Source organism: Haemorhous mexicanus, chromosome 10 (assembly GCF_027477595.1).
Source record: "Haemorhous mexicanus isolate bHaeMex1 chromosome 10, bHaeMex1.pri, whole genome shotgun sequence".
NCBI lineage: Eukaryota > Metazoa > Chordata > Aves > Passeriformes > Fringillidae > Haemorhous > Haemorhous mexicanus.
This window is the reverse complement of record NC_082350.1, coordinates 9,028,844-9,055,503: the sequence shown is the minus strand read 5'-3', so window position 1 is coordinate 9,055,503 and position 26,660 is coordinate 9,028,844. Positions and strand designations below refer to the sequence as shown.

General features: G+C 44.1%; 1 protein-coding gene across 1 annotated transcript in view; it reads left to right on the top strand.

Annotated features, from left to right (window-relative positions):
• The window catches only part of EPHA4 (EPH receptor A4), a 104,818-nt gene extending 87,653 nt beyond the window's left edge, over nucleotides 1–17,165 (top strand). Inside the window, exons 12-18 of the mRNA XM_059855254.1 lie at nucleotides 2,582–2,643; nucleotides 3,473–3,682; nucleotides 6,182–6,331; nucleotides 8,677–8,870; nucleotides 11,326–11,481; nucleotides 11,764–12,636; nucleotides 14,840–17,165. Coding sequence (XP_059711237.1) covers nucleotides 2,582–2,643; nucleotides 3,473–3,682; nucleotides 6,182–6,331; nucleotides 8,677–8,870; nucleotides 11,326–11,481; nucleotides 11,764–11,878 — 887 coding nt within the window. The 3' untranslated portion in view covers nucleotides 11,879–12,636; nucleotides 14,840–17,165. The remainder of the gene's footprint in view (nucleotides 1–2,581; nucleotides 2,644–3,472; nucleotides 3,683–6,181; nucleotides 6,332–8,676; nucleotides 8,871–11,325; nucleotides 11,482–11,763; nucleotides 12,637–14,839) is intronic.
• Nucleotides 17,166–26,660: the final 9,495 nt, after the last annotated feature.

The window sequence follows — 26,660 nt, the reverse complement described above, 5'->3', positions numbered from 1 at the left end:
TGTCAGTGAGAGCTGATACTTACTCTGCCACTTTTGTTTCTGGAAATCTTACCCCTGCTCATTTGTGTTGCTGTCTCCTGGTCTGCCTTCTCTCAACAGTTGAAAATGGCTCATACAGTGTGTGGCAGTTTGCTTTTAAAGGCAGAGAGCAATTTGGACTAATTTCTGGCCATCCTTTACTGAGAGCCTCCCTCAAAACTAAAATTAAAATACGGTACTCTGTTTAAATTTGGAAGGTCTGAGTGTCTCTCTCTGTGATTGTTATAACGAAGGGGAGGAGGGCTGTGGTCAGGCCACGGTGTTTGTCTCAGACAGTGATTCTTTTAGCACCTCAGTTAAAGAAAGACAACAGGGGAATCTTTGTGTTGCAGTCCCACTGAGGCTGGAAGCTCCTGAGCTGCTACAGCTCCAGCACTTATAATGGCCGTAGGCATTTGCATAATGCACTTGTCAGTGAATTAAAATGATTGGGAATTTTCACCCGGGGAGGAGGTGGCAGTGTGACCTGGCAGTGCCCCGTTCCTGGCTCCCAGTAAGTGATGCTCCAGCAGCAACACGGCTCCCTTACTGCCAGCTGCACTCCTGGGGAAACAGGGCCACTTAAGAACACATTTGTCTCCATTTCTCCATAGGTTTGCTGAATGCTGTGATAAATGGATGCATTTAATAAACTGAAAATTAAAATGTGAGATAAATAGTGGTATAGATGGGGGTTGAGAGAGGGAGCAAAAAACCATGAATAAATTATTGGCTGCTAGTCAAGTACTTTAATAATTGACTCGCTGATGGTAACTTCTCCCTCCTCTCTCTATCCCCCCTCCCCTGCTAAAGAAGTGTCTGAGTAATGAAATTACATGTTAATGCACTGAAAGAGTCTTCTTTTTTTTCCCTTCTCCATTGACATAGTATCTTTTGATTGAAGAAGGTTAATTAATACTCATTTAGCTGTATTTGTTCAGTGGAAGGGTGGCCGTCACAGTTGCAAAGCATAAATGAACCAGTGCCATATGCAGATTTGGTTGAAGTTTTTCCTCTTTCTACCAAAGAATGCTTTCAAAGGTGAATTAGAGGGAGGATGATGTTTAATCACATCCTTTTACTTAAGGATGTACTCAGCCAAGGTCACTCAGCCCTTCATCCAGAGCAGTTTGCTTTATGCAATACCATTGCTTCTCTGCAACATTCAGTAATGGCATTTCCCAGGCGTGCTGGTTTGCTTGGGACCAAACCAGTAATAATTTGATTACCAGCAGGGAAGGGAAGTAAAAGCAGGAGTAGTAAAAGGCCTGTAAAGGGCAGGTTGGGACCGGGAAGGTGAAATAAGTAATGATGAGTGAAACAAGTTACGTATCGCACATAGACGTTGGCCGAAGTGAAATGTGGTAAAATGTTCCTACAGTCAGTCCCTATAGCATATGGTTTTCTAATTAAAAAAAGGTTACTTCAGAACCAGAAATCCCTGACAAATGAAGAGAAAAGAATCTTGGTGAAAGATGCACTGAGGTAGAAACTATTAGGGGAACGTTAAATGCTGCAACATTTCACGGTAGGGTAATTTTTAGAGATGGTTGTTCTGGAGCAGATCCTTGCTGGTGACAGAAGCAAGGAAAAATTAAGTAGTTCTGATACCTCCCATGCCAAGATGCAGTTGAGCTATCTACAGTCTGGGTGACCTTGCCTTTGAAGCCTTCTTTCCCTGTGATGTTCCCTTATTCAGACCTGCTCCAAAAAGTAAAAGCTGAGTTTCTCTGGGACACCATATTTTATTTAGGAAGAAAACTATAGTTCCTGTATGGTCTTAATAAAACTCTTAAAGAGCACATCAAGCATTATTTGTGTATTTGCTGTTGCTTTAGGCAGGAGAGTGCCTAGAAAGCATCCCCCTGTCAGTAACATTGCATTTCTCCTCAGGTTGCCCAGCTTGGCCCCTGTTGCAGCATGAGGAGCTGGGTGCTGCTGAGCTCTGGGCCCCCTGTGTGACACAGGGCACTGAATTTGCCCCTGGCTGACTTCAGGAGGCAAATGGCTTTGGCTCATTTATAAATAACGAGAGAAACACAGAATACAAATTCAGGACAGAAATGGTTGAAAGGAACAGCCTGCATTTTTCATTCTTGAATCCAGTTGTCTTGGAATACCTTGTAGCTCCTGGCAGCTTCCAACTTGCCTAAAGCATTGATCTTTCAAAAAAGACAGAAAGACCAAAGCATTCATGAATTCCATTTTCTGCTCTGAGAACAATATATAATGCTAAAGATTTTTGTCAGGTTTGGACAGATCTGTTTCTTAGTTCTCAATTATCAATTCACATATTCCTTAGGGAGCAGGAGCCACTTTAGTTAAAGACCTTGTCAATGAATCAGCCAAAGGGTTAACCTTCCAAATGGGCCCATTAAATGTTTCTGTCCTGTAATATTTCATCTCTTGCTTCTCACAGCTGAGGCATAAGCTTGGTGCATTTCAAATTAAATTAGATTGTGTAAGCCAGGTGTCTTGGCAGTAAAATCATGTGCAAGCCATTTTTATCCCATTAACATTGGTGTTCATCATGGAATTGTGTTTTTCTTTCTGCACATTCTAGGTAAACCAGTAATGATCATAACTGAGTACATGGAGAATGGCTCCTTGGATGCCTTCCTCAGGGTAGGTGATTTCTTCAAAAGCTAAGGAGATTTTATACTGGGAAACAGCTTTTTCTTTTCTTCTTTTTCTTTTCTTCTTTTTCTTTTCTTCTCTTTCTTCTTTTTCTTTTCTTCTTTTTCTTCTTTTTCTTTTTCTTTTTCTTCTTCTTCTTCTTCTTTTTCTTTTTCTTTTTCTTTTTCTTTTTTTTCTTTTCCTTTTCCTTTTCCTTTTCCTTTTCCTTTTCCTTTTCCTTTTCCTTTTCCTTTTCCTTTTCCTTTTCCTTTTCCTTTTCCTTTTCCTTTTCCTTTTCCTTTTCCTTTTCCTTTTCCTTTTCCTTTTCCTTTTCCTTTTCTTTTCTTTTTCTTTTTCTTTCCCTTCTCTTTTCTCTTCTTTTCTCTTTTCAGACAGATACTGAAACTTGCGCAGTTTTAAAGAAATTATGTTTGTACTTGGGGAATTCTGTTTTCTGGTGTTGCTTTTATCAAAAACCAGAATTAATATAAAGTGGAAGAATATAAAATAAATTAATTTTTAAAATAGCAGGATTTTAACTAATCCATGTTTAATGTGAACAGTTCTGACTTGCTCCATTTTTGAGAGCATTGCAGTGCTGTAGACTCATTAAAATCAGATTCATTGCAAGCAGGATACTGAAAGCTGTGACAGAACCTCTGGGTTTTTGCTTTACTGGTGAATTATAGACACTGGTGAGGAGAGCAAGGAAATAACTTTGCATTTTATTGGAGGGAAGATGGGAATCCGCAGCTCTGCTCTTGGCCAATTTCAGCAGTGGCAATAATGTAGCTTTTAGCTTAATGCTCTGTGATTTTGCTCCTTTCCCCATATGCAGAAGAATGATGGCAGATTCACAGTCATCCAGTTGGTGGGGATGCTCCGTGGCATTGGCTCAGGGATGAAGTACCTGTCTGACATGAGCTACGTGCACCGGGACCTCGCTGCTCGCAACATCCTGGTCAACAGCAACCTGGTCTGCAAGGTGTCTGACTTTGGCATGTCCCGGGTGCTGGAGGATGATCCTGAGGCAGCTTACACCACACGGGTAAGGAGGGAAGGAAAATGGCCATGCTGTCGTGCCTGCATGTTGGTTTTGTCTGACTGTGTGGGAGGTGTCAGTGGTTTGTTTTAAAATAGTCTCAGTCACAAGTGAAAACCTAAATCACAACCTAAAAGTAAACATTGGCCCAGGCTCCATAGCTCCTATAAATTGATGTGCTGTGGCTGCTACAGCAGTGGCCACAGCAGTATTTCTTTTCTGAGGATGTGACCCATGTATTCCTCTTGTTCCTTTTTCATAATACAGCACGTGACAGGAATCTGGTGCCAGAAATTAGAGCCTGGACTTCTGTTCCTCCTGATAATCTAGAAACAGGGTTTCACATGGCTGCTCATACTCATGTTTGATACAGAAGGTGTAGATGCACCACAAAAAAAATTTAAAAGATGCATACACTTTTACCCATCACAAAGCCAGTCATAAATTTGACCTAGATTGTTTGGACTGGGAAAAGTGTTAGGCCTACGTTCCCATTTTTTGTTTCTTTTCCATTTTATCTATATTTTGGCATCCCACTGTTAGGTAATTTTGGTAAAGCCGTTTTAATATGCTGCACGAGGAATAAGGCTAATGCAAGTATTCTGGCCACAAAACAACATCCCAGCCATTACCAGCCTTTGTACCAATACCTCTGATATCAACATGCACCTAAAGAGAAAAATGTCTGTTTATAAAGTCTCCTTTTTTAATTGCTTCTTTTCTTCGTTTTTAAATATCTGCCATTCTCCATCTGTTCTCCCTAGTGCTGAGTTTGTTTGCAGCACTCAGATCTTGCTGTTTAATCCCAACACTCATCCTTTAATGGATTCACAGCTCATTACAGGGAAGGATAGACTCCTGTAGCATTAAATGCTGGCCAGCCTTGGTGTCTCTCACTCATAAGGGTGGCAAGTGGAAGAAGCAGAGGCAGAGGTCTGAAAAGCTGTATTCAGGGAAATCAGAGTTTAGACAAGCACACAAGGGCAAGACAAATGACTGAAAAGCTTCTCTTTGAATTTAGCAGTTGAAGATATGGTATTGTTGGCTCTCAGGAGTAAACTAGAGAGAGTCAATGACATTTGCTTTACAGTCATTCTCTTCATTTGGTATCAGTAATGAAGGATCAGGGATATTTGGATTAACTCCACTGTGCTCAAGCAGCTAAATATAAAGAGCTTATTGACAATTTTTAGAGTGACAGCCCTGTATAAACAATGTCAGTGCATCTGTGTCTGAAAGGAGGAATAAAGCTTTTGCATAACCAGAGAGGCTGCAATAGAATGCAATTTTCTAAAGCAACATTTTTTAAGAAAAGGATGTGTTCTGCTCCTGTTAGTAACTCGTTAAAGCGAGAGCATCTTGTAGTCACCAAGGCACATATTGCCACAGCCTGATTCACAAAGGGCCTGATGCAAAGGCTGAAGCAGCCAGGGAAGGACCCCTTTTGATTTCCCTTGGCTTGGAACCAGTCCATATTAAACACTTGAGAGATATAGTAGAACAATATACTATTAAGTATGCACACACTGCACTCAGTTATGGATAAAAGCTATCTAGGAGATGGCTGGGAAAAAAAACTACCAAAATAAACTTAATCAAAGAAGCATAAAAGCAAATGAAAAAAAATCCAAAAACCTTTGTTCAGCTTAAGTCATTCCCCAGATGGAACTGCAGGAAACCAAAAGCTCAATTAAAAACACCTTGCATATTAGCATAAACAAAAGGAGAAATCTCTGGCCTGGGATCACTCAGCTAAGGCAAAATCAGATAAACAGGATGGAGTGAGTTCCTTTTTTAAACAGCGTAGGACCTCAGTGGCCCAAATCAGATGGCCAAGTGTTTTTATTTGTTTAAAAAAAGTATTTTAAGAAGAGGCAGATTTCTCCAACAGGTATTAAAAGCAGCCTTGTACCCTGGTTTGGTGTTGAACTTGTCCTCCAGGGTCTGGGAGAGCCCAGAGGCTTGCTTGCCTTCTCACATCTCTGGTAGGAGTTGGGATATTGCCCATGGGAAACACCACTGTATTCATAAATCTTCCCAGTTTATCCTCTCTTTATTTTACCTTTTTGAAAAGCAAAATGTTTATAATCCCATTTTTCTGAAACAGGCCAAGCAGGTCAGACAAGCAAGCAAGGAAATAGTAATTAACAGCGTGTACTTATTTGTTTTGTCAACTAAATCTCTAATATATACTTTGTAAAACCCCTGGCTTGTTCTCAGGCTTCAGCATAGCCCTAAGCAGAGATCTCTTGGAGGGCTGATAAAAATACATTTAACAATGTACTGGTTCTCCTCCTGGTGACTAAAGCAAGCAGATGGGCAGCATTGCCTCCTGGTTGGATCTGACAGCTTTGTGGCGAGGGGGAGAGAAAGTGGCTGCGTTTTTCACGAGGGTTCTGGAGCTGTGCACAAAAAACCATTTTGTACTCTGAATAGGAAGAACAGTGTCAGCCACACACAGCAGTGCACTGACTCACCAGCCTGTGGTTCTTTCCCTGGTGGCAGGGGGGCAAGATCCCCATCAGGTGGACAGCACCGGAGGCCATCGCCTACCGCAAGTTCACCTCGGCCAGCGACGTCTGGAGCTACGGCATCGTCATGTGGGAGGTGATGTCCTACGGGGAGAGACCCTACTGGGACATGTCCAACCAAGATGTGAGTGTCCTGCTGAGCTCCCCTGCCTTTCCCCTTCATCTCTGTCCTTAGATGTCTGCTGATGTGTTTCTGTGGCAGTTGCTATGTAGCTGTAGGATGTTTATTCCAGGTTTTTAAAAGGATGCCATGGGTGGTAGACTCCTGTTTTCTCAGGGAACTTCTGTGGAACTAAAGTTCCTTGAGTGCTTCAAGCTTTGTCTAAGCTCATGGAATAGGGGATTCTCAAGTTAGAGTCTATACACAAGGGTTTATTTGGTTTGGTCTTTTAAATGTAAAAAAAAAAAAAAAAACGGCAATTAAAGAAAAATGGAGGAAAGGGAAACTAATATATTTAAACTGTCAAATCAGAATACTGTCAAGAGAAGGAAGATCTGAATGTTCATATTAAATCTTGAGTTTACTGAATGTCTTTAAGAGAAAAACTCTTGAATTTGATTGGGCTTCCTATTGGTAGTTAATTCTTGAAGCTCCACTATGCTTATAACTCTTCCAGGTGATTTTACTCCTTGTAGGATATCTAAATCAACACATAGGAAATCCAATTCTGATTATCAGTCAGAGCATCCTTGTGACAATGGCATAGCTGCCCCCTGAGGGCATTAAAAAGCAGCTTTTGTAAATGACCATTCTTAAATTATGCATGTCCTGTTTAACCATACCATCTGGACTACTTCAGTGTGTTCCAAGAGGGACTGTGCACAATGGCTGCTGTTCCAGAAGAGTATTTAATAATAATGCTAATAAGAGCTTTTGCTAATAGAATTTTTATTAAATGGAAAAAAAAAAATCCCACTGAAAATGAGGCCTAGATTATCCGTAATTCTTTTCCCAGGGGATTTACAAGCAAGTAAGAGAAGAAGAAAAATGGTAATCTGAATATACAGCCATGGGAGTGGTTAAGGCATTTTACAAGTCATCTGCTTTCTTCTGTAGAGCTGAACGTTTTCAAAGAGTGTCTAGATGCGGATGGCATTTAATCTAAATGGGAGATATAATTTTAATTTCCTTCTGATGTGAAATGTCTCTTCTGGCACCCAATCTTGCCTTCCTTTTGCTAACAGGAAGTCATCAAGACTTAGCAAGAAAATAAAACACCAGATGTGTCTCGGTTATATCAGGCATGTCTGCACAGCACAGTGGAGCTCCCTGCAACAAACAGCTGCTTTTATTAGAGCTGTTTATGTTAGGCTGGTGTTCACTGAGACTGTGCACTGCTAGACCACGTTGAACATGACAGGGAGAGCCAATATTACTCTCTGTGCACACTCCTTACAGTCCATAGCATAGACATACCTTTTTTCTTCCTTAATGATGGCAAGAGCAGGTCCTCTCACAACAAAGCAGAAGTAGATTTCAAATTATACTCAGTGTCTGTTGAATCAAGAGAAATCAAAAGGATCTTCATACTTCCTGGAGGAGTGAGAGCCACTTTATTTGTGGTCACTGAATAGCTGCTAATAATGCAAGCATATCCCTCACCTCGTCCTCCCAGTGGATTTTAGCCACTAATTGGACAAGTCCAGAAGGAGAGAATTTAGTGCAGCTCAGTCTCTGAGCACTCCTGGTCTCTTGTCTCATGGTGAGTCCTGCCAGCAGTGTCATATTGATTAATTCAGATCTGAAGGCTCCTGGGTCATGTCCCTGTCATGTCAGAATTGAGTTCTGGTTGTGTCCCATTCTCCTGAGAGAGCTAAGAAGCCATTAGAGCCTCTGGAGTGCTTTTTAGAGGGCTCGAAGTGATTTCAGTCTGAGTTCTGTTAAATATGAAATACATACTTAAGATGTGTTGGACTTTTGTAAAGCTGCACAAAAGGGTTCCCATCTCTGTATTTCTTGGCTCAGAGCATACAGCAGTGAGGGAAGATGTTCTCTGCAAGGCCTCTCTCACTGACAGAGATGAGCTAACCTGGGAGGACAGGGGGAGGGAGTGATCTGCTGTACCTTAAAAATGATGGGGAAAATACAGTCTCAACATACTGCACCCAAAACTGACTGGTAATAAAGACTTGCTGTAGAGCTGTTGCTTCTCCAGCCCTCTGTCCAACGAGGCTAGCTGCTTATTTCTAACCAGGGCTCTTCTGTCATCCCTGTATCCCATGTGCTTTTTTGTGACAAATTGCCCTGCTGTATCTGATGTCTGCTCTGGGTACACTTTCAGTTTTGAGTTGCTGAGGAGAAATGACAGTTCTGAGACCACCAGCTGTCTGAGTCCGAGTGCAATTTTCCACGTTGCATCACTTCACTGGGGATTTGTCACCGAAGTCTGGACAGCCCTAGGATAAACGGCTGGTGGGCTGAGCAGGGTGTGATGTTCTCCAGTGTCTTCCTAATTGTGCCATTTGCAGGTGATCAAAGCCATCGAGGAGGGGTACCGGCTGCCCCCGCCCATGGACTGCCCCATCGCCCTGCACCAGCTGATGCTGGACTGCTGGCAGAAGGAGCGCAGCGACCGGCCCAAGTTCGGCCAGATCGTCAACATGCTGGACAAGCTCATCCGCAACCCCAACAGCCTCAAGAGGACAGGCAGCGAGAGCTCCAGGTCAGCCCTGCTCTGTGACGGACCAGGGAGCCCGGGGGAGGTGACAGGCAGGTGCAGGTGGCACACACGGAGTGCAGGTGGCACACACGGAGTGCAGGTGGCAGGCAGAGTGCAGGTGGCACACAGCTCCCAGGGCCAGCCTGCACAGCAGCCACTGCTCTGAGTGGGTGAGCACAGGGCTCTGCTGGCTCCCTGTGGCCCCCCAGGCACCCAGGCTCAGCCCTGCCAGGAGGAAAGGGGAGTGAGCAGAGCTGCTGCTGGATCACACCAACGCTGAGCAAGTTCCCAGCACAGCCTTAAGCACGTCCTGAGCAGGCAAGCTCTGATGAGCAGCAAAGTTTGCTGCTTCTTTCCCCTTTTCCCCCCGGTGAAAGGGCTTGAGTGGGTAGGGTCACCTCAGTCAGTGCAGCTAACAAGAGTGATGTGGTTTTCTGCAGGAAAAGCACATCATCAAGTTTTATAAACCCTAAGATTTGTGTAGGATTTGCAAATGAGCGTTACAGCATTACAGCCAACGCCTCGCAGGCATTGGGAAGGTGTGGATTAATTTTTATGTGAATTTGAATTTAATTTTGTGGAAAGCCAGTTTCATGTCTCCACCGATCCCGCATTACATTTGTTTTGTTTGCTAAGCATGGTGTGCCTGGTACGTGCAAGAGAAGTGAGCAGGAAGGAAAACTCCCAGAGTTGTAGGGTAAAACCAAAATAGCTTTGTTGGGACAGATCAGCAGTTTGTGTAAGCTGGTGAAACACTGCTGAAGTAATAGGAGCTTTACTGATCCCTACCAGCTTTGGTCCGTTTTTTCCAAACTTCTCTGCTTTGTCAGGTAGATTGCTTACAGCAGATATGGGAAAAAAGTTTAAAAGAAACGAGGAAGATAATAGAAAAATGTTTTTTAGTAGGAGAAAAGGGCCAAAAATATGCATTAGACAATGCAAAATTAAGTTTCTTGAATCAGTGGGGGAGTAACAGAGATTCTGTCTCAGCCTCCAACAGAACAACATCCTTTTTTAAGCTTGTATGTCCCTTTGTGAGTCTTGCTTACAATGTATGTCACCAGAAGAGGGATCATTAACCCTGTGAGACCACTATCACCACTTCTTCCAGATTGCCCTAATTGCACTGGGAGCCTGGCAAAAATGTATCCTCCCTCCAGGCTTAAATAATTTACGTGGTGAGAATCACAGTAGGATCTGCTGTGATCATTTGGTTGAAGAATCACAGTTTGAGCTCCTCCATTTTGCATTCTTTTCAATTTTCAGGTATTCTTTGAAATATTTAGGTTCTCCAATAGTTAATAACCTCTTCAAGGTCATTCTCTTTGTGTGTAAGTTAACAGCCTATTCAAGGTCATTTCACATTCACGGCTGTTTATAAATATTTTTTTTTGTCTTCAGAGTAGGAATTTCAAATATGCATATAGCATTATTAATATATGACTTTATACATAAAGCATAATTATATATAAATAGGTTATCATCATTGGTCTTGTGTTAGATAATGCAGTAAAAGAGTTGAACCAAGTGTTGCCAGCGTGTACTCAATGCCTCAGGCAAGACCTAACCATGCTATTGCACACCTAGTCTTTGATGATGTGCATTTTCAATTAAATTGCTAAATGATAATTGTTTTGATTAGATAGATAACAGTAATTTATAGTGCTTTAATGAACCTGTGACTTATGATATACAAGAAATAGTAAATGCAATATTAATAAGAGAAGAAAATGTTGTAAAAATAATTATTGGCAAAACTGTGCAAGGCAAAATGAGAAGCACATTCCACAGTGCAAAGAAAGATCAAAGCTAAAGCTGGTGTGATTCCCGCCACTCCTGGCACACACTCGGTCAGGAATGGATTGATTAAAGAGAGGATTAACTCCCTGCTGTCCTGAGTTTGATTGAATGCACTGAGCAGACCTGGCTAGAAACAGGAGTTATCTGAACCTGCCCAGAGTTTTACCCTCCAAACCAGTCTGGCAGGGTGTGAGCTCCCAGTTCTTTGCACATACTTCAGCAGTGTTTCTATAGCTGCTGAGCTGAAGTCTGACACATGCAGGGCTGGCAAGGTCTGGCATTGCTGCCCATGAGATACAGACCCAGCAGGCCAAATGCCTTCCAGCATTGCCATCTTCCTTGTTTTGGGGAGGAAAAGCATTTTCTGTGAACTTGGATATATCTGAGATGGAAATCATAAGCTGTATTGTGGTTCAAGTTAGATATCAAACCAAAAATAGAAACATCAGGTGAAATTCATTCTTAGCAAAAATTGGCCTATTCCTTTGCATCTAGTTCAGTTTTGATCTGAGTTGATGTGCAGAGTTTCTTTGGGCACAGCCTCTTGCCCTTGCTTTCCCTCATCATTGAGGTTACTTGTTGCAGAGACCAAACTTGGGTTTGTGGTTTGTGATCCAGCTGACACCATTTCTCTGTCCTTTCACTGTTTGGCATCCAGACCTAGCACAGCCCTGCTGGATCCCAGCTCCCCTGAGTTCTCGGCGGTTGTTTCTGTCAGTGACTGGCTCCAAGCCATGAAAATGGAGCGATACAAGGATAACTTCACAGCTGCTGGCTATACCACCCTAGAGGCTGTGGTGCATATGAACCAGGAGTAAGTACTCAGCAATATAACAAAAAAACTGGTAAATCTGGATTTAATCAGCCTCTCTTGCTTTGTGCTGCATATCATCGCACTCATTAAAGGAATGGAATGCCTTTCATTTGGATGGAGGATAACTTTAAAATGCCTCCACAATGCCTCCACTTATTTAATTAAACATTTCTGTACATCTGCTTTTGCTAATGCTGCTTGCGGTTGGCTCTTGATATTTTTCTCTGCAGCAGCATCTGATCCACCACTCTCAGCCCCTTGTTGTTCTCTCGCCTTCCACAGGGACCTGGCCAGGATCGGGATCACGGCCCTGGCACACCAGAACAAGATCCTGAGCAGCGTCCAAGCGATGCGCACCCAAATGCAACAGATGCACGGCAGGATGGTTCCCGTCTGAGCCAGCACTGAATAAACTCAAAACTCTTGAAATTAGTTTACCTCATCCATGCACTTTAATTGAAGAACTGCACTTTTTTTACTTCGTCTCCTCGCCCGTGGAAATCAAGATCTGCAGCGTTGCTTGATGTACAGATTGCGGAAGCCGAGTGTGTGTGTTGGGAGGGGGCCTCCAGAAATGACGAGCCGTCGTTTGAAACCAGACCTGGAACAAATGGTTTCTTGGAACATACTTCTCTGTTGATCAATGATATGTAAAATACATGTATCTATATAAATATAAAGTCACATTCAAGTTTTGATGCTATGTTTGCTGCCAGATACTGTGCTTGAAAAACAACAGTACTTTCCTTCTCCCTGTGACCTGTAGGATTACAACCGTAGTGTTTTATTTGTGGGTGAAACCACCGTTGTGTATCTTTCACTGGAATGAAGAATCTGCCCTAGGATATTCTTTGCAGACTGGATGCATCACTAACACCTTGCAAAAACCTCAGTGAGAATATCATGTGGCTAATCAGTGCCTGCCAATTAGTGATCTACCCGTTTATGGGCTTGAGACGTGAAGTGACCCACCTTGTGGATTAGTGGGCCAAACTGGACTTCTGGGGAGGTGCTTGGCTGTTGTGCCGTGCTGAAACCTGCCATTGAAAGACTTTTGTGACCATCTTGCCAGGAGTCAGCTGTGACAATCGTGGCTGTGGAGTTTTCAGACTTCTTTTCTCTTTCAAGAAACTTACTCCCTTTGCCTCACGGAAGGTCAGTGGAAGTACTGTGTCCAACATATTCATGGTGCTTTATTTTGTAAGCTGTGCTAGGATTTCATCACTGTTGGGGGAAAATAAAAACTGCTGTGGTATGTGTTGTTTGGGGTTCCTAAATGGTTGGTAAGAATCTGTGCTGGTTTCCCAGACTAATTGCTGAGCCTTTCCCATTGTTTGCTCTATTTGATGGCAGTGAAAATTGCACTATCTCAAATTGCTCTCAAGCTGTTGCCTGGTAGGGTGTGCATTCAAGGTGTAGGAGTGTCTTGGGGCTCAGCTCAGTGCTGAAAGCTTGACCTCAATTCACACTGAGAGCAGTAGGGATGCCCTTATGCTGTGGTTGGAAAAGCTCAACATGAATGGATGCCACAGTGTAAAGTACAAATACTCATAAATGCACCGAGAAGAACCAAAGGCTTCTCCTGCATTCTCAGGAACAGCAGTAAAAGCAGTGTTTGGGTTTTAGAGAGATGTGTTTCACTTGTGGTGTCAGTGGTTTTATGGGAAAGGGAGCAGATAAAAATGGGATAGAGCATGCAGCCTTGCAGGTTTTATGCAGTTTGGGTGTCAGGCAGGGTAACAGCTCGTGCACCGTGATCCTGTTGGATCAGTTGTGGGAACCAAACTCCACTTGGAAAACCAGCCCTGTAGGGTGGGTATCTGGGATTATGGGGGCAGCTGTGGGTGTGTGAGTGCCAGGTGCAGCCTGCACAGCTGGGGCCTGACACCCCTCTGCAGGTATGGCCAACAAGAGGGAGCATGGAAGAGCTGCCCTCTGCCTCCTCCAGGGAATAGGTGGAAGCTGAGTCACTGAAAGCATGCCCTGGCTTGCTACGTGGAGGAGACTGCTGTGGCAGTGTGGTTGTCCTCAGCAGGTCACACAGGATAAAGCTTTATCCAGTAAAGCTCTTAACACACTGAGGCTTGAATTTATTTGTCATGAAGCTTTTATTACTCTTTTTGAACAGAGTATGTAAGTTAGATTCTTTAAAGTCCTTCTGAGAACCAAAGTGATGAGATGACCTTAGAAAAAAGATGGGGCACTTTTTCTGGGCTGAGCAGGAGGAGGATTTTCATGACATGTCCTTTAGAACTGACATTGCATTTCAGCTGTGCCAGGCACAATGTCAGAAAGGTGAGATTTATCGTTTGATGGCACTAAGACTGGTTCTTTAGTCTATAATATTTTGGTCCTATTCCACACCTGACAGCAAATTCAGAAATGATTTAGTGGCTTTATAGGTCAAACTTTCTTAATAATTGAGTTTATCCTAAATCCAAAACAGTTCACTCGGTTGGACAAATCACACATACTGTATTGTCACTCACATCACTTTTTTTGTCACTTTTAACAATAACTTGCTGATTTTAACCACTAACTCTCCCTCACTCCCAACTCTCTCAGAGAACAACTTGTTCTGAATATGAGATGCTAAATTTGGATCCTGTCAAGTCATGACAGCTCAGTATAAACTGTTCTGCAGTATTACTTTTAAAAGCTTTTCCATTTCAAGAAATTTAAGATTTCTTTAAAAAAAAAATCTACTTAAACCAGCATGTTTTAATGTCACTTTGCCAGGCAACATAAGAAGTAGTTACTCATCTTAAAGACCTGACATTTGTACTTTCAGCAGGAAAAATTCTTCTGCCTCTCAAGTGCAGAGATACTTGAAGTTTCCTTGCTGTAAATCTGTTGCGTTCTGTTGAGATCATCTTTTTTATCTAAAACCAAAATACACCCAATTTTCTGGCCAGTTTGTTAAATTGCTGTCTCGGAGTCTAGTAGTGGTAATTCAAAACAGTGCAATATTTTCCACACAAAATGGAAAACTGTGTCCCTATAGAATGAAAACTGTGAAGGCAGCTCAGATGCTGGGTTTTCAGCACTGCCACTGGTGGTTGTGTTTCCTGTAAGATGAAATATGGCCAAGGAGGGGCATCCACTGGAATGGAATTTTAGCTTGAAGAGAGCAGATGGAGGGAAAAAAAAGTGGCCCATATAAGTATAGATGGAAAGGTAGATTGGTTGATTACACATCTGTATGTAAGGTATGCCATGGAGGCAAGACTTTGGAATAGTGTGAGGGAAGGGAGAAGGACAGGGAAGGCAGATGGCTCCCACCCTTTGAGCGTTGCCATTTGGGCAGGTCTGGAGCATGTGGTTTAATACATTTAATTTGGGTTCTCTTTTCGTGCAGGGAAATGGATTTTGCTTTCACAGCCTCGTAGCCCATCCTGTTCATCACATTGACCATGGAGGAACACAGAGCAGACATGAAGCCTTCTGGACCCACAGTTGCGTCTTCCATAGCACTGATTCTGGAAAACACATGCTGAACAGTCATCAGTCCCTGAAGAGAGTGTGACTTTTACTTTCTCTTTTTTTTTTCCTGGGCCACCCACTCCGTTGTTTTTCTCCACTGAGCGATAACTAACTCGTTAAGACTCAGCACCCAGTTGTCACTTGAGGAATGTACTGTGTCAAAGCCCTGCAGACTTCTGGATTTTGTTTTTCCTCCTCTTCTGCTTTCTCTGCTTACCTTTGGTTTTATTTATATATTTTGTTGTTGTCTCCCTCATTCCCCTGGCTGTCACCGCTGCATCCCGGACCAATGAAGGTGACAGAGCACTACACATCTTACCATGGACGCCAGGCCAGGTGCCACAGCAAAGAACCCAGTTCCTGTGAGCTGCCTGTGTACATTGCTGAAGTGACATTTTACACTAAAGGTGCCATTGCAGTGATATAAATATATTTTTTTCCTTGAATGGATAATGGATTATTGTCTCCTCTGAAAGGTGCGTACGTGTGCTCGTGTGCGTGTGTCGGCGTGCAGGTCACCTCGTGTGTAGAACTGCCTGTGAACGTGCCCCAAACACCTCTGTCCTGTGAGACCAGGCTGATAGCTCATGTCTGAAAGGATAGCGAGAACACACACGTTAAGAAAGTGTTGAAATTTCTGTATCTGTAAGTGTATTTTTTAGCTGCCACACTAACGTTGTTGAGTAGTTCAGCAGCCTGAAACAGGGGCAATTTCAAGTTAGTTTTGGAGTAATGGATGCAGGATCTAAAGGGTGCTAAAGGTTCTTGTTAAGTGTTGTTTATTTGTACTAGTGCCCTGCTCATGACCAAGAAGGACCAGTTTCTCAGTGGCAAGGTGGTGGAGGCAACACCTGCATCTCCATCCACTGGAAATCCTGAACTGAATTCTTACGTAGCCTTTTTTATCTGCAAAAATAGGATTTTAAAGACTTGTTGAATGCTAGCAAATATATGCAGTTCTTCCATTCACAGAAGCACCTTGCTCTGTGTGCAACGTAATAATCAGAACACTTCCCTGGTTCCCAGCACAGATAAGGAACAAAAATGCAACAAGACCTGTAAAGTTAACAGTTAGCAAGAGTTGTGCAGTGTGTCCCGTTCCTTGTGCAGTTGAAGGGCAGTTGAAGAGCAGCAGAAGACACTCCATGGCCCAGGGAGCAGTGCTGCAGCATGCTGACCCTCCCTAGGAGAGCTGGCTGTGTTTGGAGAATTCACCCTGTGTGCTGTGGGGCAGCTGGAGTGGAGCTGAGTGCCTGCCCCCAGGGACACAGGGCCACCAGCACCGGGCAGGGGACAGGTGGCCGTGCTGCCCCCGGGGGCCAGGGGCTCTCGGGCACACGTGGGGCAGTCTGGGCACACAGCCCTGCCCAGAGCTGTGGCCTGGTGCCCGAGGCTGCTGCTGCTCCCTTTTCCCCCCTCGCTGAGCCTCCATGGTAATTCCTGCTCTGGAGGAGGAGGAGCAGCAGGGCTGGCAGGGAGGCGAGGGCAGCTGGGCATGGCAGGCACCAGGATGTGCCAGCTGTGCCTGCCAGAGGTGGCCACCACAGAGAGGCTGGGCCACCACAGGCTGCTCCAGACACTGCTGCCCTCGGGGACAGGCCATCACCAGCTTATCCCCCACGAGGAGTGTGTTCAATTGTCCTGCTCACACACCAATGGTTGATGTTTGTCCGGGTTTCTTGCTGTGCTCATTTTGTGATGGATCTTATGTATTAAAAATATATATGTATAAAATACAAAAAAAAAAAAAAAAAGCTGGTAAGTAACCAGTAAACAGGACTTAAAAAGCAGTATTTTTCTTTTATGTGACATTTTCATAACCAGAAAAAAAAAAATCTGAAATACTAATCAGACAAATAAAAAGAGAGTGCATTTATTTTTTTGTATCACTGCAAGTATGTTGGAATATGCAAGGACTGTGTAAATTAGAATGTATGAGGCATATTATAATTTAGTTCATACTGAAAAAATCTAACAGCATTTCTTGGTTCGTGCATTTGAACGATCTCTGGGTTAGATATATAGATTTTTCTATTTTGTTTTAATTTGTAATTTTTTTCTCCCTCCGTGAATTTTAGGTACACATAACTTATGTCATTTATTTATGGTCTTTTATACCTAGTTTGTAAAATTGTAAAATAGCAAACAATGCAAACATTTGCATTTGAAAATAATAAAGTAGTTGCTGTACAAACCTGAAATGGACTATTTCTATTTATTGCATGTTGCTTTTAATTTAGAGTTTATGCACAACAGATAAGCTGGAGAATTCAGAGTAACAATCCTGGTGTTTGCCCCAAAGGGATTTATTCTGTTCAGCAGATTTCAGATTTCCTTGCTGCTGCCCTGAGCCGTGGTGTTTGTGATGTGGGAGGGGTGCTGCAGCCAGGCTGCTTGGTGGTAATATCACTGATCCTTCCTTGGAGACCAGGTGCTATCCATGGCCACTGTGCCTGAGAAAGCCTTCAGGGCCATCATTTTTCCTATTCATGAGTGGGATTGGCTAGGCATGGTGTCCCTGCCCTGCTCCCCAGCTGGACCTTGGCTAAGGTCAGATGTCCTTGGCAGAACTCCTGCAGTTATCCCGGTGTCCCTTGGGCCAGGCTCACCCCTCCTGTGAGCCATGGCCTTGCTGCTGTCACTGCCCACAGTGCCCTGCCCAGGGGCTCGTGTGGGACACTGATGGAAAGGTGTCAGGAGCACAGAAAGTGGAGAGGGGCAGTTTCCCTGAGGACGCTCCAAGCCAGGAGCTGAGAGCATGGACGTTGTGGAAAGGATGTTGCTGTGTGATGATGTGTGGGCTGTGGGTGCCAGAGGTGCAGTGGCCCCAGACATCACCTCCACAGCAGGGCTGCTGCTTACTTTGGGATACACAGGCCTTTAACTACCCAAATGACACATGTACACCATTCATGGGAGGCAAAGAAACAACAGTGGCTCTTGTCGAATTTTCCTTAAGATTTTGAGCTATTTGAAGAAGATTTTGAACCAAACGAATTGGAAAAGACTGCAGTGATATCAGCAGAACAGGATTGTGCACTGCTGGTGCCCAAAAGCCCTGCTGGCAGCACTGGGTGGTTGTGATGTAAAAGCAAGTTCACCTGCAGTAGCTGGGTGAGGAGGGCAGCCAGCCAGGTGGATTCAGCAGCTGGGTTCTGAGGGAGATGTGTCATGGCTGGAGGAACAGATTCCATTTCACACACACAAAGATGTTTTACAAATTGTTTAGCTTCATTGTGAAATGGAGAAAGAACCTTTATGTCTTTTTTAAGAAACAGCTGTGTCAAAATGTCCAATGAGGGTTGAACACCTGGCTCCTTCCCTTCCTTCTGCTGATTATCTCCTCTTTTCCCCTTTCCTCCCAAATCTAAGAAATTATCCTCTAGGAACTTTTTACCCCAATGCTTTAATTTACTTCCAAGAATATGGATTTTACTGAAAGATTTCCTCACCAAAAATATATTTTTTCTCTCCTCTTTCCTCGTATTTATGCAGCATCATAAGACAAGTGAATCTATTTCCACATAAAGCTTATATATTTGCATTTCATTCATGGTGAATATCCCTGTCCTTGAGCTGAGCATGGAGTAGTGCAAAAAACAGATGTGGGGGCCAGTGTAGACATGTCAGGAAAAACAAAATGTTTTTTGACAATTGCAAAAAAAAAAAAAAAAAAAAAAAAAAAAAAAAGGCTTGTTATGCTCTAAATCAGCAACATGATTAAAACTGGAGCTGGGTTTGAGGCCTTGACCTCAGTTATTTCACCCTTTCCCTTGAAGGGAAGTGCCCTTGGGCCATTGGCTGATCCTCTATTGAATGGGTTACAGACCCCTGACAAACCTTATTTCTGGCAGTGGCCCTGAACATAATTCTTAGTTTATAGGAGCCTCCAAGAAAGTTATATGAATATGTAGACTTTTAAAAGTAAAATGAAAACCTAAAGCATTTCATTCCATTAGTAAAATGTATTCTTCATGGGTGGATGGAGAGAGCAGCCACAGGAATATGCTACCTTAACTTGCTTTCATACATATGTATTTATATATATGGGTCAATTATATCCCAGTAATCTGCTGTGGATTACCAGCCTTTAACCAGACCAAGAAAAGATGATATAAATCCTTGTTTTTTTGCAGTTCTCTTGAACTTACTCATTACTTTCTTCTATAAAATCTTGTAATTAATTAAATGGGCTGAGGCATTTTGAGACATCCATTTTTTGAAGACTATTTTTAAAATTAAAAAACCCCCACTGGTCAGCAGAACAAAGCCACCACGAGGAGCCCAGCTCCCCTCCCATTTCTGACGAGGTAACCAGCCTCCCCCAGGGTCAATAGGCATTTATAGGTGTGGGTAGGTGCCTACTGCCAGTTTTTAATGGGGCTGCTTGGCAGAGGGGTGCAGCAGCTCAGGTAGTGAACTCCCACTTCCCAGTTGGATCTTCAGCCTTGCACTAAGCATCCTGCTGATGAAATTACCTAAACTGTGCCCTAATCACCTTGGGGAGGGACTTCTCAGAAGCCAACCATGACAGCAAGAAGCCACATGAGTTCAGAGGGGCTGGAGAGCTGTGGGGGAGCCCTGCTGTGCTGCCCTGGTGCCTCTCGTGTCCTGGAGCCCTCTGCAATCTGTGTCCTGAGCCAGCCTTGGAGAGAGCTGCCTCTTCCCTCCTGCCTCCCCTGCTCTGTGTCAGCCCTTCCTCACATGGCAATGACACTGGGATGGTGACATGATGCCTCCCCCCCCGGGCACCGAGGTCTGACAGGGCCAGAGCAGGTCCAGGGTGTCACAGGGACCCCAGGAGATGGCTCTGAGCTCACTGCAGGGCTGGGATGAGATCCTTCACCAGGAGCATCATCAGAGGCTGGGCTAACCTCTCATGCTCTGGAAATGCAGATTGCAGGAGGGAAGTGGGCATTGGAGATGCATTAAACCCAGAAGGTTTAAATCCAGAAGCCCTTTCAGGATTCTGGCCTCAAGTTTTCAGAATGCTGTGGAGACCTGTGCCCTCTCAGTGCCACGTGCCAGTGGAGTCACCTGCAAAACCAGCATGTGAGAATTCAGCACAGGAGTCCCCAGGGAGTGCCTGCTTCATCTGCTGAGCACATGAGGCTGTGCCTGAGACATTACCCAGCCAGCAGATCCACAATGGGTGACAAGTATAAAATATCATTTACTTCCACCTTTTTGGAAAATTGTTAAAATTATGTTCCAAAAAAGTGCTTCTAAAAAAGGGTTAAAATTGAATGTTGATATTCTTCCACAATTAAAGAGGCTGCTGGGTGGATTGAAGCAGCCTAAATGAATGGCCTAGGAAAGGTGACACTGACAATTAAGGAAATAAGGATAAATGAGTTGATCTGAGCCTGCAGGTGGTATGAACTGATTTCACTGGGAGTGCCCTGACTTGCATCATCTTAGAGATCTAGTCCTTATCTACGTGCCACATGAAACTTGGGTAATTCTGTTTGTATATTTCACCAGAAAATATATTTTATTGTGGTTTGGCAATGACTCAAGGTCTTTTTGTCTGTTGATTTTTTTTATGTTGCCATTACTCATACAAATATTTGAAGTACTTGTTGAACAAAACAAAATAATGGTATCCAACAACAGACAGGAGGGTTTCCGTGGAGTCCTGCAGCTCCTGGCTTTGTCAGCTTCTGTTTTCAGGTTTGATGGCAGAAGGTTTTATTTGCCCAAATGGTTTGGATTGCAGCAAGACCATTTTTGGTCTCAGAGACCATTTTTTGCCATTTTTGCAGACTCTCCCAGTGTTCCACTGTAGCTGCTGAAGAGGCAGGGCATCCATGTGCCTGTAGGAGCCCTGGGAATGGCAGAGCCAGGATTGGCAGTCCTGGCTCTAAGGATAAGCTGCCTGTTGAGCTCTCAGCAGCACCAGCAGGGCAGGGCTGGTTCAAGTGCTGGAGATTCACCCACAGTGATGCTGTCCCACACCGTGTCCCTGCAGGGTGGCTCTGGGGAAGGCAGGCAGGAGAGCCCAGCAGGGGCAGCTGCTGAGCATTTGCAGGCAGCAACTCCACTTTCCCTGTGCCCAGAGACACTGCTCTCTTAGTGTGGCTTCAAAAAGTGATGTCTGTAAGCTTTCCTTCCACAGATGCTGCTTCACATTTCACCTGCTTTTGTCTTCACACCAGGCTGCACCCTGTCAGGAGCCACTTTTGACTTAGGCAGAGTTTTGGAAATTATTAGTTTTGGAGCCAGTTTATCACCCTGAACAGGTGGAAGAGATCATAAACAATTTTTAATCAGCTTTGAAAGTGGGTGTAGTTGATCCAGGAACAAAAAAGCATTCACCAAGTACTAAATCCAATCAACCGTGGGTGACTGATTACTTTTAGCTTTCTTAATTGATTGACTGTGACAGTTCTAAGAAGGAGCTATTCTGAAACCCAAAGAAATCCACACAAGTGTTTCAATTCTTGGAATAACTTGTGAGTGATGTGTTAAACCTGTGTTTGTCTTCAACAGTGCTGTGTGTTATAAGCCAAATATACAGATGGGTGTGCAAGAGCTCTGCTGGAATAGTGGGTGGGGTTTTCCTCTTGCTTAGTAACAAGTTAAATGGTGGAAGGCACAGGTTTATGGATCCTTTGAGAAAGGTTTGAGGAGTTTTTCCCAGTGAAAAGCTCCTAGTAGATGCCTAGTACCATCTAGCAGTGGAATTTTCAAACAGAGGCTCCTTTCACCCCAACGGAGTAGCACAAAACCAACCTGCATCTGTCAGTGTGTAAGTGAGATTGCCTTTTGCACACACAGGTGCAGGAGAAGGGCTGTGCTCTGGCTGGCTGTGCTGGAGCAGCTCTGAGCTCTGCTGCTCAGCTCCTCGGTGTCCCTGGGGCAGGGCTGCCCTGCTGGGCTCTGCACTGGCACACAGAGTGGGCAGCTGCTCTGGAGGCTGTGCCCTGAGCTCACTGGGCTTGGGCTTATCTGTCCCAGGGCTGCCCTCAGGACACAATTCAGGCAGCCTTTGTACCACCAGTGTCAGATTTTTCCTGGTATTTTACCTCACTGACAGCTACTTTTACTCACACAGCTGAGGAGAACCTGTCAAGCCCTGAAGTGTGACTTTCCCAGCAATGTGTTTTAGGGCAAATCATTAATGTCATTATTCTTTTGTTTTCACCACAGTGAGACAACTCCAGCTGGCAGTGAGTGTGCATAATGCACAGGGATGCCTTTGGTATGATAGAGAGCAGCCTGTCAGAAGGTGACTCAGACCCAAATGAAGGTACCAGCCCTCACTGAGCAGGGCTCAGTCATCACCCTCAGCTCTCAGACCTGTCTGCTGATGGGTTGGGACCAAGGCTCTGGAGGGTTGATTGAGAGCTTTTCTAAAAATGCTTCTGAACCTGGGAATTTTAGCCCAGAGTCTAACAATCAGAATCCCTGGGAGCAATCACCTTCCCTGTAAAGCACAGACTTACTCCTGGGTCAGCCTCATTTTACTCATAACAGGAAGAAATTCCTTGGGAGTATTTTAATAAAAAATAATATCTTGTTGTCATAAAACAATCAAGTCACATCAATCTGTCCCTGACCTTGGCTTGAGAGTTGGGGTGGGACTGTTGATGTATCAAAATGAAAGAAATTCAGTTGGCAAAATTCTTTCTCTGGGACCACTTTTTACCTGTGAATAGGGGTAGTTTGCTTAAGGAAAAAGACAAATTCACTCCTGACATTGCATCTTTTGCTACCCTGACTTTCAGCTGCATTATTTTTGCTTCCATCTGTGGATAATACAACAGGTTTCTTCAACATGCCCTTTTCAAGGTGTATAAAATCAGCAGTGGTCCATGTGTATCTAGCCTTTGCCAGCTGTGGAAATTATCCAGGGTGTATCACAGCTGCTGGGCATCTTTTAATTGCAAGCCACAATTGCACTGCTCCCCTGCTCCTGGTTCCCCAGCCAGCAGCTGCTTGGAAGGGGAGAAAGAGCTCACAAGGAGCAGTTCCCTGAGGATAAAAGGTGATTTTCCCCTCTTTGGGCTGGGTAGCAGGTCTGGGAGCTGTTCTGGTATCAGGACATGCAAATGCTGTTTCCATGTGAATGAAATAGCTGAACTGACTCAAGTCCTTGCTGGCCCCACTGTGCTCCCAGGCTCAGCCAGGGATGCACCTGAGCCCTGTGTGTGCTGGGACATCCCCAGGGATGATGTTCCTGGGCTCAGATGCTGGAGAGCAGCAGTCCTGCTGCTTTTGTGGTAGGTATGTTTTGTATCACAGCAAACCTTTAGTTTGGCATTTGCTGGAGGAAAGCAGCAAGCAACAAACAAGTGTGGCTTAAATCAGAAACACCTGCAAAATTAATTATGCAGGGCTTGTGTGTGTGTTTCAAATGAAAGTGGGGGCAAATTTTTTCTTGGCTTAGAGTTTTGCAGTTTGTTGAAAAATTACATGGTCTCCATTCCCTCCTTGCAAAGTTAATTGTTGTCAAACCCTGAGCCAACTGAAATAAGCTTTTGTTTCTCACAGTGGAGGAAGAAAAGCTGAGCAGGATCTGTTTATGTTCTGGAAGTACACAGAGCCAGTTCTGGGCCTGAGCTCTGCTTTGTGTTGCCTTGATCAAAGACACCAGATAGAGCAGCAGACAAACCAGGGCTGGGCAGGGCTGGGCTGGCAGCAGAGGCAGGAGATGCCCTTGGCAGGTTTTACCTGACATTCTCCTCTCTCCAGAAACCTGCATGTTTTCATTGCATTAACTGTTCTTTACTCCCCACACTGTTACAGCAGTGCCAGGGCTGAGTTTGTGCCCCAGTGCTTGGGTCTCCAGCCCCTCCATGCAGACAGCCTCCAGTCAAGCTTTGCCTGATGAAACCCTCTTTGTTGGTTGGCTGATTGCTTCCTCACTACATTCATCCCAAATTATTCATACTTCCTGTTCTTCATTTCCCATTTATGTCTGGTTTTTTTTTTTTTTTTTTAATTTTTCCCATCATTAAATCTCCTTCATCCCTCACTCTGGAATCCCCTCTGGTGAGGAGTTTCCCTTTTCCCAAAGCACTGTGAGTTCCTGGCTGGCCCCACCACAGCAGTGTCAGGGCTGGAGAGCTTTGTGACATGTGCAGTGGCATCACTGCAGCACCTACTGCACACACAGACACATTTCAGGGAGAAAAGGAAAGCAGCTCTCCTTAAATTGCTGAGGAAATAAGGACAATGTGCTGCTGGGCACTGGAATGCTTCCTCCCTTTGCTCTCTAACAGGGCATTTGTCAAACCCAGGCAGGTTCTGCTGTGTGTGGTTCATGTCCTGGGGAGGAATTTGCCCCCCACGTGTGACTGAGGAGCATTATGTGGCATTGTCAACACACACAGGGCTGCCCAGGCACTTCCAAGGGCTCACACCACCCAAACAGCTCCCCAGCACAAGAAAAGCCACCAGATGATTTTTGTAATTCTAACTCTTATTTTCTTGCTGGAATAGAAATCTTTTTATTCACTCATCCTTTTCCTCATTGGGTCTAATTTTATTGATTGTTGAAGAAACTTGTACTAATGCTAAGCCCTCTCTGCTTGTATTAAAAAAGGGATTTCCATGGGCTTATAAGCTTGTCTTTTTGAATCAGAATGCCATGTTGGTTTATCTCATAATCTTTAATATCTCATTACCAGCAGGAACAGCATATGGAATCTTAAATTGAGCAACTGAAGGTCTTGGTTGTGAACAAATTGTGTTCCTTGTAAAGTCTCAATCTCTGCAGCAAATCCCCCGTGCCTCTCCCATAGGTAACTGCATGAACTGCATTCATCCTGCAGGTGCAGTGGCTTGCAGTGCAGTGTTTACCAAGGGCAATGCCAGACTGGTGGGATTGGAGCTGCCTTGCTTCATTGGTTCCTTTTTGCAGCTCTTTCTCTCCTCTTTGGAGTCAGTGCTGAGTCCTGGGCCTTTGGTTCAAGTGGAGCCCAGTGAAGCAGCTGCCTTTCAGCTGTGTGCTCCCTTGTAGATGATCTCTGATGCCACTGGTGCTGCTCTTGCTGTTTATGTCTCATTTTCTACACTGAAAGGTATTGTTTTCATGGATTTGCTGAAGAGCACAGCCCAGCATTCAGCTCAGGAACTGTCCTCTTTGATTCACTGCTATTTGAAATTCAGTGGGTGACTGATCAACGGGGCTGCACAGAATTTTTTCTTGATGTTGCCTGAATCAATCAAACTTTCTCAGTGAGAAACTGTAATTTAAAAGAAAAACACGCAAAACTGACAAACCCTGTTTGTATTCTAAGGGCTGGATTTTTAGGAGTGCAAAGCAGCATTAAAGAAGACTTAAGAAGTCAGCTGGAGTTTTCCTGGCATGAAATAGCACGGAGTTAGTGCAGTTTGTCTTACAGCACTTGAGCTCAGCCCCAGCATTGTAAGCAGGTATAAATCTGAGCAGCCCTGATGAGTGAGGAGGTTGTCTCTGCCTCAGTCTGGTCCCCAGGCTGTGAAAGGTTGGTCTGAAATGAGGAGGCAGCTGGGGCTGAGCTGCAGCCAGGCTGAGAAACAAAAGAGGAGGAGGAAAAAGGCAGAGGAAAAACTTCTAACACAAAAACATGGAAAAAAACATGCTACAAACTTTTTCAAAGTGGAGAATTTGCTCATTTTTAGAGCTGACACAATGAAAAATGGAGGCACAAATGAACAGTATTTTCACTTTTCTCTGAATTGAAATCATACAACTATGTTTACTAAGTGCCAAAAGAAAAGAAAAGAAAATCTCAGAACATAAAGTTTGCTGTGTGTTAAGGGGTTCAGAGCACAGACAATGGACCCAAGACATCTCTGGATATGGCCTGAGGAGTGCATGTCTGTAATGCATTGCACATGTCCCTCCATGCACATCTGATCTGGGGCTGGCAGCCTGGGCTGTTATTTCACTTGATTTGTATATTTTAAAAGCCCCAGCTCCTTCCTCACTGAAGAGGAGGAGATTGTTTTTTTATATTTGTTTTAACTGGACACAAGTAAAGCAGATTCCTGACAAAGCAAAAATCCAAACATTTTTCTTTCCGTTGCTTTTTAGAGAACAAATATTTTTAAGGGTTCAGAGGGCTCTGCAAGTCAAGTGTCAGAACTGGGAAATGAGAAAAGGTGGGAGATAGAGGGGAAATTGTGATGGAAAAGAATGACAGAGTCTGGCTGGGGAAAGCAATAATGGATATGCATAGAAGAAAGGACTGAGCCCTTGGCTGGTGTTAATTGGTCCAACTCCTCTAAAGTTGGTAGAGGATTGATTCACAGCAGTTGTAATCCTCAAGTTAAATCCCAGCCCAAAGGGGAGTTTTATCATTGTCTTCAAAAGAAGAAAGATTGTAACCTGTGTGTTATTTTATTCAGTTACCCAGTGAATCTCTTCACAGCAAAAGAACTGGGCTCAGCCAGCCCTTCCTGGGGGAGGAGTGGGGGTCAGAGTGCTCCAGGAACTAGAAATGTGGAACTAGCTCTCTGCAAAAATTGTGAAAAAACCTTCCAAACAAGCCTTTGTCTCATCTTAGTAGTTGATGCTTTTTCACAGCTACTATTCAAAACTGCTGAACTGCAAAATTTTCAAATCCAAGCCAGGTGAAAACTTCAGCTCTTGGCTGGTTTCCTGAGAGGAGTTTGGGTCTGTGTCCAAGCTCCTGCAATGAATGCTGTGCTTGCACAGGGCCATGGCAGACAGCTGAGCTCCTCTCACAGACACAGGAGCAATG